At 51.7% G+C, this 17,066-nt stretch overlaps 1 protein-coding gene across 5 annotated transcripts in view; it reads left to right on the top strand.

Moving 5' to 3' along the window:
• The window catches only part of Ksr1 (kinase suppressor of ras 1), a 166,705-nt gene that overhangs the window by 124,446 nt on the left and 25,193 nt on the right, over window positions 1–17,066 (top strand). For 3 of the 5 annotated variants that reach the window (XM_045158602.1, XM_045158601.1, XM_045158603.1), the window contains exons 4-9: window positions 3,995–4,433; window positions 6,711–6,715; window positions 9,143–9,203; window positions 13,591–13,674; window positions 15,544–15,605; window positions 15,693–15,799. In XM_045158602.1, the coding sequence (XP_045014537.1) occupies window positions 3,995–4,433; window positions 6,711–6,715; window positions 9,143–9,203; window positions 13,591–13,674; window positions 15,544–15,605; window positions 15,693–15,799 (758 nt within the window). Of the gene's footprint in view, window positions 1–3,994; window positions 4,434–6,710; window positions 6,716–9,142; window positions 9,204–13,590; window positions 13,675–15,543; window positions 15,606–15,689; window positions 15,800–17,066 lie in introns of all 5 variants that reach the window. The other 2 variants (XM_045158605.1, XM_045158604.1) reach the window with 1 other exon arrangement.

Below are 17,066 nucleotides of genomic sequence, written 5' to 3'. Positions count from 1 at the left end.
CCGGGGAGCTTCGGCCATTATTGGGAACCCCTGGGTGTCTAGGGCAGGCCATGCATGCTCCCCTCCCCTCCCATCGTACAGTTGGTCAGGCCTCTGGTAAGTTAGGCCTCCACCAGCTTCCTGCATTTGCCCCCACCCAGCCCTCTCCACTCTTGCTCTCTCCTCATGGGCAGCCTCTGCTCACAAGGCCCTCACTAATGCTAACGTGCACTCAGTCTGAGACCACTGTGGTTGGAGAAATCATACAGCTTTCCAGCTGGGACTGTGTCCAGGGCCATCCCATGCACAGGGTATGATCCCGGCATTAGAGTGAGCTCTTTGGAGATTATCTCACAGGCTTCCTAAATCTTGCCTTGGAAACAGTTTCCAACGCCCGACTTCTTGTTCCCACCACCACCCAGAAAAGGTTTTGAAATGAGCCCAACGAATGGAATCAGCCCCGTTTTAATGATCTCAGCTGTCTGAAGCGGACGGAAGACACACAGCGTTATATTCTCCCTGACTTTTAAGAACATTTTATTGACACCTTCCATACATACAGACGATATAACATGATTGTAATCCCGCCACCCTCCCTTTTGTCCTCTGGCACTGCCCCCTGCACTGAAGGTTTTTTATAGTCCCCAAGAGGGCTTCATTTCACCCTGGCCCCATTGTACCACATCCTCAGAACACAGAGCTCAGTAAAGGCTTTAGCTCGAATCAGAAAGTCATCGCCTTCCATGCGTCCTGGCAGCTGCCAGAGATGAACATGACAGAGGTGTGATCAGCGTTCTGGAAGAGACGGCACGGTGTTGGCCTGCGCACAGCAGTTGGTGACGGAGCCAGGATGGAGTCTCAGACTTCAGGAATGGATATGTTGTTTCTGTATAGTAGGAAGTTGAGGGATCTACCTCTCAGGCTGTGGTCTTTGGGGTCTATTTTTTTGTCCCCTTCTTGTGCCTTTAAAGACTTGTAGAGGAGCCAGCTATTAAGTAACGGTAACTTTACATTTGTGTTATAAAGAGAGGAAGCTCACTGATTTGTTGGGCATCTCCTTACTGTGTACTAAGCTTGTGGCTTACGCCAGGCCTGAAGCCTTTGATGCACTGGTGTGAAGCTCAAAGGCCGAGTCCATGTCGGTCGTGCTGTCTGGGGTCACACACGGCTCAAGTAGGCTTTAAGGATCCTTTCCCCAGTGTCCCAGGAGAAGGCCCTGGGGAAGAACCTTTTCCAGATTCCTTTCTCGTTTGTTCTCAGCTGCAAGGCTTCACGTCCCCGGGGTAGTGCTGGCTACCTCCCAGCACAGGTGTGGGCCTTGTGTCCACCCTTCATGACTACATCCCTGCCACCTGCTTGGGGGCTACTGATGAGCCCTCTTTGTGGGATCACATGTAGTCAGAGCATCTTCATGGTACCCCCCAACAAGGCATATTGAGGGCACCCGAGCCACCGTTTAGAAAGACCGGGGAGCCAGACCTATACTTAACCTCATTGTGCCTCCGTTTCTTCATTTATACAATGGAGACAGTAACAACCCCCCGCTCATAGGACAACTGTGAAGACAAAATAAGCTAAGCTGATGTGAGATCCTCTTTTCAGTGTTAAGCCTGTGAAGGGAGGGAAAGGTTGACATCGTTTCCCCTTTACTGAGGATAAGTGAAGGCCGGTTCTCTGTATGTCCAGTAGAGAATGCTCATCCTCGCTGATGCCTTCCCATCCCGCATCTAAAGCAGGCATCGCCAACCAAGTTATGAACTCGGCCATTCTCAAAATGCCACTGCCAACCCACTGGTGTTGGCCTGTGCATCAGATTCCATTTCCCAGGCCTGAGCTGCCTCAAAGTGGGGGTGATTAAATCAGCAGTCTGAAGACTTTGGCACGTGGCTCCTTTGGTGAGAGACTCGCACACAGATGCATGGGACTTGCTCTCGCATCTGTTGCCGTGAGGGGCGTGTTCAGTGGGGTCAGTTGCGGCTACAGTTTGGACAGAGAAGCAGCGTGGGGACGCAGGGGCTGGCCTGTCTGCCCAGCCGACTTGCCTGCGGAACTTCCCGTGGTGAAGCAGGAAGAAGGCTGTTTGCACGGGACATGGACTGTGCCAAGAAACCTTAGAAACAGTGAGGCGTGCCCCCGCCGTGCCAGGCACCGTCAGCTGGGATTGGGCACCGCTGACAACGCAGAGCAGGTTACCTGTAGTGCTGCTCCGTTGCACTCCAAATCCACAGCGTCGTGGGAGGGCGGGGCCCATGCTGTGGCTGAGATGAGTGGGTTCCACTTTCCTCCCACCACTCTAGTGTCCCCTTGGGTGGGTCCCATGGTATCTCTGAAACACAAGTCCCATGGGCACACCTGGCAAGGGCTCCAGTTCGTACTGTCATTGTGCCTTTTGTCAAACAGTCTGCCTCTCTGCCCTCCCCACTCGCCAGGTCGAGGAGAGCACGTTACCTCCTTCGTCGGGTAGCCTTCAGTCTCTGGCTTTCCCTTAACCCTTCGACGTCTCCCCATCTCCTACCAGGCCAACCCGGAGCGCCAGTGTAGTGAGACCTCTGGGTTCCTCCCTGACCCTGGCCAAGCTAGGCCGACCCTCCCCTTCATCTTCTGCCTCTCCTGGGCTTGCCCTCACCGATCACAGGCACATAAGACTCTCGTGGCTGGAAGGTGGGGCCTGTTGTCTTTGCCCGGGCGCCTCACTCCACACCCCCTTCCAGCTGGCGCAGTCCCCACCCCAGTCTGGTAATGAGTCCTCTCCTGAGGAGTACCCATGCGCCTCCCTGTTCTGGGTCACAGCATACTGCATTGCATATGTCCCCTCCTCTGGACTCTTCAGGGTAAAGAGCAGTAGTGCCATTCATGCCTTATACCCAGCATTCGGCAGAGGCTTGAGAGAATGGACCACCGACCGCTGTTGAGTTCACAGCCCAGAGAACCTCAAGGTCTCGGCAGGGACCATGCTGAGGACAGCTCAAGGTCATTCCCAGATTCTGAGAAAGGACTAGGTCTTTTTTCATAATCCTACAGATGATGACTGTCTGAAGGTCAGCAGCCCCTACTGATGTTTGAGTGTTCTCTCTTTTTTCTTCTTCTTCTTCTTTCTTCTTTCTTCCTTCTTCCTTCTTCTCCTCCTCCTCCTCCTCCTCCTCCTCCTCCTCCTCCTCCTCCTTCTCCTTCTCCTTTTTCTTTCTTCTGTGTAGTCTAGGCTGGCCTTGAATTCACCCTCCTCCTGAATTCATTGGCTTCCTGAGTGCTACAATCACAGATATGTGCCTCCACGCCTGACTGATGTCTGAATCTTCTTACCTTTTTCCTGTCTTTTCTTATTCCTGCCTCCTTCTCCTGCCCCTGTCCCTCTTCCTCTCTCCTTCCCTTCTCCTCCCTTTCTTCTTTCCTCTTTTCTTTCTTTTTCCTTCCTCCCTTTTTTATTTTCCCTCTCCTTCCTTTACCTTCCTCTTCCCTTCCCTTCTCTTCCCTTCTCTTCCTTTTTTGTTGTTGTTTTGAGACAAGGTCTCCTATAACTCAGGTTAATCTCAAACTTCTTATGTTGTAGAAAAGGCTGGCCTCCTGATCCTCCTGCCTGTATCTTGCAAGCTCTGCAGGTACAGACATGCACCATCCCATCCAGATGAATTTTTTTAAAAAGCAGTCTTCCCTTCCTTACATACTGCAGCTTCTCTCCTCTTTCCCAACTTCTCTTTCTTAGGTCACCCACTTTGAGTGGGCTTCCTGGCTTGCTCTTCCCAGGTGTGACAGCAAGTGTCCAGCACAGCCATTCTCTCTGAGCCTCTCTCACTCAGTACAGTGGGGAGGGTAACATTGGTGCTGATGGCTCATGTCAGCTGGGTACCATGGAAAATAGGTTTGCAAGAGCCCCTGACAAGCCAAGTAAAGCTGATAGCAGCGCCTACTGCTGGGAAACAGGGCCACCTCATCAAAGTCACAAGCTTCCCTAATAGCAGTGGCACATGTAAGTCCCTTCTAGCCCTAACCGCTGTCTGATCAACTTCTTGGCCCTCAGGAGGGGAGCACAAAGAGGAGTCCGGCTGGAACTCATCAGATGCACAGCGGGAAAGTGGCTCAGGGCCCTCCACGGACACACTCTCTCCAGCCAGCCTGCCCTGGCTCCCAGGGAGCACCCAGCTGAAGGGTCCCCGCTCCATCTCTGTGTCAGCTCTACCTGCCTCAGACTCCCCAGGCCCCGGACTCGGCGAGGGCCCCCCGGACCCCTGTATCCCCCTGCACACCAGCGGCCGGCTGACACCCCGGGCCCTGCACAGCTTGATCACGCCCCCGGCTACACCCCAGCGGCGACGGCGCGCCGAGCTGAAGCCACCTCGGACGCCCCCGCCACCCAGCCGCAAGGTCTTCCAGCTGCTGCCCAACCTCCCCACACTCACACGGAGCAAGTCCCACGAGTCCCAACTGGGGAACCGCATCGATGAGGTCTCCCCAATGAGGTCAGTTTGCCCCGTAGCTTCCTTATAAAGGCAATAAAAAGGATGAATAAAACCAACCCACATTAAAATAAGCAAAGTTGCTGGGTGTGGGGTTGCACACCTTTAATCCCAGCACATGGGAGGCAGAGGTAGGAGGATCACCATGAGTTGTATAAGTATATATATAAGAAAGAGCTGGGAAGGTGGCTCAGTGGTTAAAGGCATTTGCTGACAAAGCCTGATGGCCCAGGTTTAAACCCACTCACATAACCAGATGCAGAAGGTGACATAAATGTCTGGTGTTCGTTTACAGCAGTAAGAGATCCTGGTGTGTGGATATATGTATGCATGCATACATACAATAATTTTTTTAAATATATATGCAAAGTTAAAAACAAAGCATTCCATCCCTCAGTCTAGTTCCTCACACCATGGTCACAGTTTGACAGAATCCCATTAGATTTCTTTCTGTACACAAACACATATGAAATTATGTCAGATACAACAGGCAGGATAGGCTGGTTGAGGCTGCAGAAACAAGCAGCCCCCAAATCTCCAGGGCTTCAAACAGTAAAATTTGGGGGTTTTGTTTGTTTGTTCTTGTTAGCTGAATGGCCACTGTCTGGAACATTCCTGGCCACTGTGGCAGATGGAAAATTGAATTCTAGGTGTTGTACACTGACAGTTAATACAGTTGATCCTGTGTATCCATGCATTGTACCTGAGTACCCAACCAGTGGAGGGTCTGAAACATTTGGAAAGGCCAGGGAAGCGGCTCTGTGATGGAACATTTGCCTAGTATACATAAAGCCCTAGTTCAGTCTCAGCACCACCAAGGAGAAAAACCAAGAAAGAAAATATCTGGTGTCAGGCGTGGTGGCGCACGCCTTTAATCCCACCACTTGGGATACAGAGGTAGGAAGATTACCGTGAGTTCAAGGCCACCCTGAGGCTACATAGTGAATTCCAGGTCAGCCTGGGTTAGAGTGAGACCCTACCTCGAAAAACCAAAAGAAAGAAACAAAGAGAAAAAGAAAGTTACCTCCTTGCTGTACTAAGCATGTGTTGTTTCCCGTCTCCTTCCTTAGACAATGCAGTATGCAACTACTTACATGCCATTTATACTGACTACATTGTAGTGGCATGGTCTAAAACGCAGCAGTGCCATCTGTCACCCTCTGTAGCAGCGCACAGGAAAGTGTGTCCCGCCCGACACCAATTTACTGTTTGTCACCTGGCACCCCTTTCACAACCTGGTCAGGACATCAGTATTGTTCATATCCAGCGTAATTCAAGCCACCTGGTTTAAAGCCGCAGCCAGGTCATTCCTCTGTGTCATTTCGCGAGTCCCCTTTGGTGGCCATCGAGATCATTGTCACCTTGCCATTTTCTTTGGATAGCTGTTACTTCTTGTAGCCCTGAGACTTCTCTCTTGGGTGCAGGCACCCTGTTCTGGAGGGTGCCCATGCCATGGAGTCCCGTTTGCTGGACTAGCTTGTTCCTGCCAACCCCACGCAGGCTAATCTTGGGTCCACTAGGAGATGGGTCCCGTGACAGGTTCAAGTTATCACCCAAGGTGTCAAAACCCAGGAGGTCCCTTGGGTCCTCTCCTTATCCACCTGTCCTGCTGAGCCTGAGTCCCCCGAGGCTACAGGGCAGTGGTAAGTGCCACATGCCTGTGGGTCCGTCAGAGCTGCCCCTCACAGGGGCCTAAGGCTGGTGCCTTCTTTCTCTTGCTCTCCCGAGAAGAGCAGTAGTAGTTCTGGCCAAGTCTCATGTTCCAAGTGGGTCTTCAGGCCAGTAACACAGCTGCCCTCACATCCTGGAACTCGGAGTCCAGTTCCCCAGCCCCAGCCACCAGCACCAACACGGACATGAACCCCTTAGTGGAGCCTGAGGGCAGACAGTGCCCGTTCCCCTCCCAGCTCCTCCCGGGGCAGCAGGCGGGGGCAGCACTGCTCAGAGCATGTCGTTCACCTCTGTGCAGCTGGTCCTCTGGACTGCCGGACAACCCGCCCATGAGTCATATGGTCTAGGAAGACTCTGTAGGACTCTGTTTCTTCCGTTATGAAGTGGGGTGCACTCGGCCATGCAGGATGGCCGACAAGGCTTAAGGAAGCTACTTGACTCTTATTTGGACATCCCCTTCTGGCCCTTCTCACCGAGGACATGTCCCCCCAGAAACTTTAGACCTGTCGCTTGTCTTAGCTCCTGGCCTGCTCCCTCCTACAGGGTAATGCTTTAGACTCAGGCTAAGCCAGCGTGGTGACATCACTCCCCTTTTTTTGTCTTCTCCAGGTTTGGTAAGAGCAATTCATTTTCATCCCTTCTGCCACCGGGAGTCGTGTTCCTGTCGCTGTCCCCATCCTGGGTGGATTTCTCTGGCCCTGCCTTAGCCCACTTGGCTTTCCTATAGCCCAGAAGCAGAGGTGCTGGTAACCATTTTGGGAAATAGCTCTAAGACAGGTGACATGAAAATGACAGGCTAACCTCACTCAGCCCAGGCCATGGGAAGTGGTGCCCTTGAAGGGTCATGATCCACAGGATCCCCTTGCCGAGACTTCCCTCCACACTGCCCTCCTTACAGTGACCTCTGTGGCAGATTCCTGCCCTCTAAACTGCCACATGAAATAGGGTGTTAGGGGTTCAGGAAACTCCGTGTGTACTTTTAACCAAAGAATTGAATACAGTAAGAGTGAAAAGGATACTTATTAAGTTATTGTAGTTATTGAGGGATATACAGAACCAAGGGAAGAAAAGTAAACACACACACATGGTCTGAGAGCCCACACAGTAGGCCTTGAGAACCCATGGAGAGGGCAGGAAAGAAAGTAGGACGAGCTCTTGCCACGTGGAGGGCAGGAGGGGTAGAGAGCCCAGGTGGGAACAGGGGTCACGGGTTCTCCCCTCTTCTCTGCCCAGCTGGGCCAAGACAAGTGGAAATTCGCCAAAAGCCGGAGGTTCAGGAATGGTCAGGGAGCCCAGAGAGCTTGTCTTCCCCTCACAAACGTATTTATAACTTACGGTGGTGGGCCCTGCCTTCCAGCTCAGGTGAGCCAGAAAAACAGCTGGCTGGTTGGGGCTAGGGGCCATCTCAGGAAGAGGCTGGCCATGAGGCCAAGTTCTGGGGGGCTGAACTTGACCAGCCACAAATGTCAGGATTAGATTTAGATCTCAGGAAAGACCTCTGTCCCAGGAGGGACCCAGGTTGTTTATGGAAAAACAGATCTCCTCTAGGCAAGAGATAAGGAATCAGATCATCCTTTGATCCCTAGCAAAGTAGAGACAGCAAGGATAGGCCCAAAGACATTCCCGGTTCTTACTTTCAGGGGCCCAGTCACCCTACCTGCCTAACAAAGCTACCTGACTCCTTCTCACATGGAAAGCTGTGGGGGTGCCTCTTGCATGGTTGAGGCTTGTGACAGCTGCCCTGAGAACCCCGCTGATACTCAGGACCCCTCTGTCTAGGAAATGTGCATGCCTGGAACTAGGTGTGAGTCTTGAGGGTACAGGAGGGGCCCTAGGGAACCCTGGACCCTCTATCCTTCCTTCCTCCTTCATCTAGAGTGAGTATCTTGTGCACACTGTGTGGGAGGCCTCATAAGTACAAGAAGGGGGAGGGCAGTAGGACCTGTGAGCCTACTTTTGATGGTCTTGAGAGGCAGAGCAGGGATGCCTGGGGTCCTCTGAGTAAAATGCCCACTTCCTACCAGCCCTGCCTGGCAAGCTGTGACCATACTGGAAGTTATTGCTGTAGAGCCTTTGGCAGGATAGATGGGGAAGGAAGGAAGGCACCTGTACTTCCTCTTCCCAGTGCCCTTAATGGGACCAGCACCCACATCCCTAGGGTAGCCCTGCATCTTCCAGTTGCTATGGTAACCACATTACTTATCACAGCCGTGTGGCTATAGGGCCTTCAGGAACCAGTGGTCCCACCTGGATCTGGGGTGGGGCTGCCTGGTACACATGCTGTCTCCCTTTCTGGTCATATGCCTTTGAGTGGGTGACATACCAAATCAGCGGTCAGGCCCCGAGCTGGATGGCTGGCCCATTCCTCTCCCCCTGTTCTTTGTGGCTGGCAGCTCGCCCCATGCAGAATTGTGTGCCTTGGAGTATAAGGGGTGGGGTGGGGAGACGGTTGTGGGGCTGTGAGTCCACCGCAGAGCCAGCCACGCTGTAAACACTGGGGATGTCTGCTCTAAGGACAGCCAAGACCAGGAGAGGGAGGCCCTCCAGGGGAGCAAGCAATGGGGCCCCTCAGGGCCTGTGGCCCTCATCGGCACAGAATATGGTATCTGAATATCTCCAAAGGCTCAGAATGAGCAGGGAGGAGCTGCACTTTGTCTTTGTCTTTGTTCCTCCTGCCAAGATGGGCAAGGAATGTCTTCTGATTGCTGGAAGGGACTAGCCCTTTGTCCTCCTCCGAGGTCAAGCTTCTGCCTGCTTAACCAGACTTAAGCCCCAGAGAGAGGGTGAGAGGTTGAGGCGTGTACAAACTGACCGAGCGTCTGCAGAGGCTGGGCAGTGAGGGAGGGTGACCACCCCTCCCCTAGCGTAGCCAGGTCTGGCCTGTCCCTGATTGATAGATATCACTTCAGAGAAACGTCTCGGTACTGTGACCCCCACTGTCACATCCCATCTGGCCTGTGATCTCTGAGCTCCAAGGTCTCAGGCACAAGCTGTCCTCACAGTGCCTTCTCAGCTCGTTAACCTGACCTCTTTCCCCACAGATCTCCCACACGGATCCCCACAGATGGTACGAAGGGATATTGGGCTCTCAGTGACACACAGGTAGGTCAGGGTGGGGAGGAGGCGCAGAGGGGGCCAGTGCTAAACTATGATAGCTGTCACTAAGCTCTGGCATCTGTCTGTGTTGCTCATTGCCAGTGGCTTACTGACCATCTTGGGGTGACAAGACCTGCACCCCCTTGAGCTCTTGTCCTATGAGCAGCCACCTCTGTGGTCCCTCTCATGTGCTCCTCCGTGTTCTCATCATCATCCTTCTGAGGGAAAGTGCCCTCCCCCTCAGAAATAGAAAGAGGGCCACAGTCATGGGAAGGAGCAGCAAAAGCTTCCTGCTCCCCCACCTTCATGTCCCACAGGTCCTAAAAGACCAGTCACACAGCAGAGTCCTCTGGTGCTTGTTGAAAATCCACATTCTCAGGCTCCGCCCCCGAGTTTCTTGGCCTGTCAGTCTGGATTTAAAAAAATATATGTATTGAGGGACTGAGGAAATGACTTAGTGGCTAAGGCGTTTGTCTGTGAAGCCTAAGGACCTGGGTTTGATTCCCCAGAATCCACGTAAGACAGATGCACAAGGGGGCACATGTGTCTGGAGTTCATATGCAGTGGCTAGAGACCTGGCGTGCCAATTTTCTCTGTATCTCTATCTGTCTCTTTCTCTCTCATAAATAAATAAATGAAATATTTGTAAAAATTTTTATTGTTGTACTTACTTGAGAGAGAGAGAGAGAGAAAATATGGGTGCACCATCTAACCACTGCAAACAAACTCCAGACGCGTGTGCCACCTTATGCATCTGGCTTTATGCGGGTATTGGGTTCAGCGCCTTAACGACTGAGCTGTCTCTCCAGCCCTCAGTCTGGATTTTGAATAGTCCTAGTGACTGATGTTCAGACATGTACAGGAGAGGACCCATGGCCAAGACCGTCCAGAGGTTTTGGCCTCTATGGTCACGAGTCTGGTGTATGCTGGCGACAGGGTTTGGGTTGGCATCCCACTACCCCTGGGCAGCCATCAGGACAGAGCCTTGGAACACCGGTGCTTGGGTTGTCCCTGCTAAAGGCCGTGGTAAGCACAGTAGGGAATGCTGTGACCTGTATGTATGCCCTGTTGTTTCCACGGGAAGTATGAGCTATGTGCTGAGGCTGGCCTAAAGTTCACACCCAAGGGGGAACCCTGGCTCCCAAGGGTTGAGCAACATGTATGAGGTCATTGCCAAAGGGACAGAGCCTGAGCACTGATGTGCAGGGTCTTCTGCTTACAGCCCTGTCCAAGCTGGGGTCCTTCACCCTCCGTGTCAGGGAGGCTGCTCGGGGGCACACACACAGCTAGGTTGGGCCATTGCCCCACCCTCTGTGAGTTGGTTTCCAAGATTCCTGTGTCTGACTCTCTCTTGGAAGTGGTTGTAATGATCAAGGAAGTTCATATTTGTGGCTATGATACAAACTGCTCCACGAATGCTGGTCCTATCCAGTCTGCTGTGACTGTGATATGCTGTGCTTTCAAGAAGTGCATTCCTGGGGCTGGGGAGGTGGCTCAGTGGGTAAAGCACTTGCTGTGCAAGGGTGAAGACCCAAGTTGAGAGCCACCCACCCTGAGTGAAAGCCGGAAGCCACGACGAGCTGCTGTAATCCCAGCACACTGGCAGAGAGATGGGAGGTCAGAGAATTTTCTAGAAACTCGCAGGCCAGCTAGCCTGCTAACACAGCAAGTCAGCGAAAAGGAGAATGAGAGGGCTGGAGAGATGGCTCAGCAGTTAGGATGCTTGCCTGCAAAGCCTAACAACTCGGGTTTGATCCCCCAGTACTCATGTAAAGCCAGATTCACAAAGTGGGGCGTATATTTGGTATACATTTGCAGTGGCCGGAGGTCTTGGCACACCCATTCTGACTGTCTGTCTTTTTTTTTTTCTTTTCACAATTTTTATTAACATTTTCCATATAAAAAATATCCCATGGTAATACCCTCCCTCATCCCCCGCACTTTCCCCTTTGCTGTCTGTCTTTCTTCTTTCTTCCTCTGCTTGCTAATAAATAAATAAATAAATATTTTAAAAATAACATGAGAACGAGAACCCCTGCCTGGAATAAGATGGAAGGCAAGGATCAACGCCGGAAAGCTGTACACATGCATGGCACACGTGAGCCCACACTGACACATGAACACACACATGTATCAAGCACACATATATACCCACATTGACATATGAACACACATACAGACATCAAAAAAGCATAGTCCTCCAAAAATGAGAGACCTGTCTGCTCTCTGGACTGACCTGATGTTTTGTTTTGTTTTTTTTTGAGGATGCCTCTCATTCTTCTTTCTAATATATCTTTTGTTTGTTTTTTTAATTTTTTATGCTTATTTATTTGAGAGAGAAAGTCAGAGAGAGAGAAAGAGCGATATATAATGGGCACAACAGGGCCTCCAGCCACTGTAAGGTGCATGCGCCGCCTTGTGCAGCTGGCTCACATGGGTCTTGGAGAATCAAACCTGGATCCTTGGGCTTTGCAGGCAAGCATCTTAACTGTTAAGCCATCCCTCCATCCTGTGTTTTTAATTTTTCAAAATGGTTTATTTAATTACTTATTTGAGAGAGGGAGAAAGAGAGAGAGGAAGAGACAGAGAGAATGGACACACCAGGGCCTCTAGCTACTGCAAATGAACTCCAGATGCATGTGCCACCTTGTGCATCTGGTTTATGTGAGTACTGGGAAATTGAACTTGGGTCCTTGGGCTTTGCAGGCAAGTGCCTTAACCACTAAGTCATCTCTCCACCCCACGTTTTAAAATATTTTTATTAGCCGGGCATGGTGGCACACACCTTTAATCCCAGCACTTGGGAGGCAGAGGTAGGAGGATCACCATGAGTTTGAGGCCACCCTGAGACTACATGGTGAATTCCAGGTCAGCCTGGGCTAGAGCGAGACCCTACCTCAAAAAACAAAAAATTAAAAATAAAATAAAATATTTTTATTTATTTATTTTTTTTTTTTGCAAGCAGAGAGAGACAGGCAGACAGAATAGGTGCATCAGAGCTTCCAGCCACTGCAAATGAGCCCTAGATGCATACACCACTTTGAGTACGTGGCTTTGCATGGGTACTGGGGAATCAAACCTGGATCATTAAGCTTTGCAGATAAGCACCTTAACCACTGAGTCATCTCTCCAGCCCAACAATATATTTTTTTGTTTTAAAAAAGTATTATGGTTGGAGAGATGGTTTGGCTGTTAAGTGCTTGCCTGTGAAGCCTAAGGACCCTGGTTCAAGGCTCACATTCCCCAGTACCCATGTAAGCCAGATGCACAAGGTGGTGCATGCATCTGGAGTTTGTTTGCAGTAGCTATAGAGGCCCTGGTGTGCCCATTCTCTCTCTGCTTCTTTCTCTCTCTGTCTGTCTCTCTCAAATAAATAAGTAAATTAAAAAAAAAAAAACTAAAGTCACTCAAGGTTTAAAACCTAAAAACAAAATTAGAGCTGGAGAGATGGTTTAGCATTTAAGGTGCTTGCCTGGTAAGCCTAAGAACCCAGGTTTGATTCCCCAGTACCCATGTAAGCTGGATGCACAAGGTGGTGCAGGTAAGTGTCTGGAATTCATTTACAGTGGCTAAAGGTCCTGGCACATCTGTTCTCTCTATCTCTCTACCTCTTTCTCCAGTAAATAAATGAATAAAATATTTTTAAAATTTTAGATTTTGGACTGGAAATACATATGCTCAAACTTTAAGAGGTTTGAAAGGACAAAGAGAAAAGACCCCTCACTTTCACCTGACTCCTTTGCTTCCTTGTAGACAGGTCTCCACAGTTTCTTACATATCCTTCTAGAAACTACCTAGACAAGCAAATATGTATATATGTTCATTTGCTTCCTTTTTCACACAAATGCTATATTTCTTAGTTTCATATTTAAAAAAAAAAAGTCCTGATCTATATGGAGTAAAATGCATGTGAGAGTTTACAGTACTTCCGGTACGTACCGGCAGGGAAAGACGAAGACCAGGTCCCTAGTCACAGGTGCTGTGCTTGACTTCCCTAGCAATAGAATCATGTCCTGTGCGACTTGCTTTTGTCACCTGTCAGTGTGACCTGGAGGTTGTGGAAGGACTTGTTTTCTGCAAGCCCTTGTTCCCCTGTGCGGAGTGACTCGTTCGCCACCTGCTGGTGGGCACAGGTTACTTCCATTCTTACTGCTGGACGCCAGCTGCGGAGGCATCTTGCGACATGGGACCCCCAGGGGGCCTATCTGTTGGGTAAATTCCTAGAATTTGGACTTTGGGACTGGGAGATCTCGATGCCTGCAGGGGAGAAAGCTGTGACCCCCTCACCCCGTGAAGAACTCTTGGGATTCTGGGATGAAGCCTGGTCCCCGTTCCCCAGAAACCCTTCCGTGGGCGGGCTCTGGCCTCCAGGCATGTCTGTACCCCACTGCAGGTTCTCCACGAAGTCCTGGTTGTCGCAGGTCTGCAACGTTTGCCAGAAGAGCATGATGTTCGGCGTCAAGTGCAAGCACTGCAGGTGAGGGCCGCGGGCGGTGCCAGGGAGCGGAGCTTTTGACGCTCAGTGACAGCCCCGTCACTTCATTCCAGGCCTTAGGTCAAGTCCGACTTACAGGAGTTCCTTTAACTGGAGTATTCCCAGCTCCACTCAGCACCCCAGGCGCCCAGGCCTCTAGGGGAGGCGGAACAAGGTGCTCCTAGGATGAAAGGAGAAGGAGGGTGCAGAGGCAGGGAGGAAGGCAGGTTCTGGGAACTGAAAGGAGTCCTGACTGGCGTGTAGCCTCACATCTTAGCACCCAAGAGGTGGGCCACGGGGGCAACAGTTGGCTGATGACTTACTGAGGAGTGAGGGGGAAATGGAGACTTTATATCAACCCGACTTTGCTGTTTTATGCCCTTTGCTCCTGGCCCAAGGCTGTACCAGCACCTGAATGTAGATGCCACCTGTCCTGGGGTCCTTTGTGGTGCAGACACTCTGGCCATATGCAAATATGGTCATATTTGCCTCCAGCTTTCTGAAAGTGGAGGAAAGTCTCCTTTCTTTGAAAGGAAGGAAGAAAGGAAGGAAATTTCCCAAAGGAGGGGAGGAGGGGGAGCACTTGTGATTTCTGTGGGAAAGGACATGGTAGGGAACAGTGTGGAGTACAGTCTGCCATTGCTGTCTGGCTGCCCACACACCTTATGGAGGGTGCTTCTGGCTCTGAAGTCTCAGCTCCCAGTTTCCCGTACCCTACACTGCTGAGTGACTTGGGGCAAGACACTTGCTCTTTCTGGGCCTCAGGTCTGTCATTTAGCCACCCGGGTCAGTGATCCATCAGCGTTGCTCTGAGAACCTGAGCTTGTATGAGTGACAGCCCTCGGGCGGTGGTCAGGCATGCGGTACTAGGCTTGTGTACGCCAGATAGATTGTGTCCTGACAACCTTCTTGATACCCAAAGAGCCCCCCCGCCTCCTGGGATCCTGGAACCTGTAGTGCCCATCCTGATGTGTGGGCACAGGATGGCCCTGAGCCCCACACCATCCTGCAGTTGCAGTGAGAGCTCGCAGAGCGCCCCGCCAGCCCATCTCATTGATGGGACCTCTGACACCTGGTGTGGCAGGTGGGGCCCAGAGGAGACCCAGCTCGTCTTGCTCTTGGCCCAGGACTGGCCCTCAGGAAATCTAGCCAGCACCTGGATATAGAAGCCAGTCTCTATTGGGGCGGGGCTGAGGTCCTTTGATGATGTAGATGTTCTTTTTTCAGATATTTTACTTTTTATCCATTTGTTTATTTGAGAGAGAGAGAGAGAAAGAGGCAGAGAGAAAAAGAATGGACACTCCAGAGCCTCCAGCCACTGCAAACGAACTGCAGATGCATGTGCCATCTTGTGTATCTGGCTTAATAGGTCCTGGGGAATTGAACCTGGGTCCTTTGCAGGCAAGCGCCTTGACCGCTAAGCCATCTCTCCAGCTCAATATAGACATTCTTCTGCTGCTTCTCGTATCCAGTCAGATTTGCCTCCAGCTTTCTGAAAATGAAGGATACTCCCCAGGACCCACGTCAGCCGGATGCACAAGGGGGCGCATGTGTCTGGAGTTCATTCGCAGTGGCTGGAGGCCCTGGTGTGCCTATTCTCTCTCTCCCAAATAAATAAATAAATAAATATAAAAATAAATTAAAATAGAAAAGGAAAGGTCGTTGTGCAGTAAGTGAGGGCGGGTCTGAGGCAGCCTGCTGACTATGAACATGGCAGATAGCATCTGTTCCTGCCAAGCCTGCAGGGTGCTATGCACTTCGGAGCTAGGGTTTGTTGGGAACTTTGTGGGAACTGAGGCAGCCCAAGCAGAACTGCCCAAGCAGCTCCCTCAAGGCTTCTGATCGCTGGCTTTGCCTTCGCCTCCTGTGCAGGTTGAAGTGTCACAACAAGTGTACAAAAGAAGCCCCCGCCTGTAGAATATCCTTCCTCCCGCGTGAGTGCCAGCCTGCCCTCCCACCACCGGGGTGTGTCTCTCTGCGCATCTTCTGTTCCTGCTAACGGGTCTCTCCTTCCCAAGCAGTAGCTAGGCTTCGGAGGACAGAATCTGTCCCCTCAGACATCAACAACCCAGTGGACAGAGCGGCCGAGCCCCATTTCGGAACCCTCCCCAAGGCGCTGACAAAGAAGGTAAGCCGGGCAGTGCCCCAGGAAGGGCAGGACGTCTTCCCCAAAGCACCTTGGTCAGGCCCAGCGCAGGAGTGGAATGTCACCCTGAGATCTGCAGAGAAGTTGGGGTCCTGGTGTCTGTCCACATCCTGAGTGCCTACTTTGTGCAGGGAGCCTTCCCTTTCCCCCTGGGGTTTCATTCAGCCCTCACAGTAGTCTTGAGAGACACCAGCTCCGTTTTATAGATAAGAGAAACCAAATCCTGGCGCCTTCCCCCACAACAGTCCCATTTCTCACAGCTGGCGCCTCCTTGTGTCTTCACGTGATGAGAGTCCAGCCAGTTCCCTCTGGCCTCTTAGATAAAGGCACTGACCCACCAAGGCCCCCACAGTTGTGGTCTGAGCACTTCCCAAAGGCCCTTCCTGATAACAGTATCCCCGTGGGGCAGGGGCAGGATTTCTGCATGCCAACTTTAGGGGAACACACATTCAGATCCTCATCCCAGATCCTCTGCCCTGAGTATGCATCGCGATGGTTCCCCTTGCTTGCTTCTGTAACCTTGAGTAGGCAACCTGGGCTCTCCTAGACCCTGTACGGCTAGCCCACCTCCCCCAGCCTTCCTGCATGCATCTGCTCATCAACTCAGCCGGGCAAGGCCGACAGTCTGGCCCCCACCACTGAGGATGGCGTGCTCAGTGGGCAGCGCCGTCAGTCCAGAACCCGCTAGTGGTCATTGCTATGAGCCGGGAGCATGGTGCCGAGGGGCGTATCTTTTCCCATTCCCCTCTGATCCCTTCCTCAGCCATCTCCCCCTCTCTCACCCCGTTCTCTTTGACGCAGACACCCCATGACCCCTGGCACACATTGGCTCCTGACACACTCCAGTCAGTAGCATCTCCGTGGACTGTAGGGTCAGTGAGTGGACACACTTGTGACATGGCTGCTGGTGCCCATTTTAGGGATGACACACTACAGCTCAGAGAGACTGCCCAGGGCCACATAGGTACAGTGCAAAGGGGAGGGGTCAGCCTGCCCTCCTGGCCACCCTCCACTGCTCCGGTTTAGGCATGGCCCAACTGGTGAGGACTGGTAGTGGGTCTGGGGTCTTGGACTGGGAGGAGGAACAGTTAAGGGCAAAGTGGACCTAGCCCTCCTATTTCATTGTCACTGTGTAGGGTCAGCCTACAACCTCTGGAAAGTTCCAGAGTGCACTGTGTACCCCAAGCCTTCAGGCCTATCAAGAGAGAAAACTGATACACTTGGCATTAACTAGTTTGGCCCTAGTTGT

Source organism: Jaculus jaculus, chromosome 9 (genome assembly GCF_020740685.1).
Source record: "Jaculus jaculus isolate mJacJac1 chromosome 9, mJacJac1.mat.Y.cur, whole genome shotgun sequence".
Lineage (NCBI taxonomy): Eukaryota > Metazoa > Chordata > Mammalia > Rodentia > Dipodidae > Jaculus > Jaculus jaculus.
Note: the sequence above shows the minus strand (reverse complement) of the source record. Positions and strands in the feature narration are given on the sequence as shown.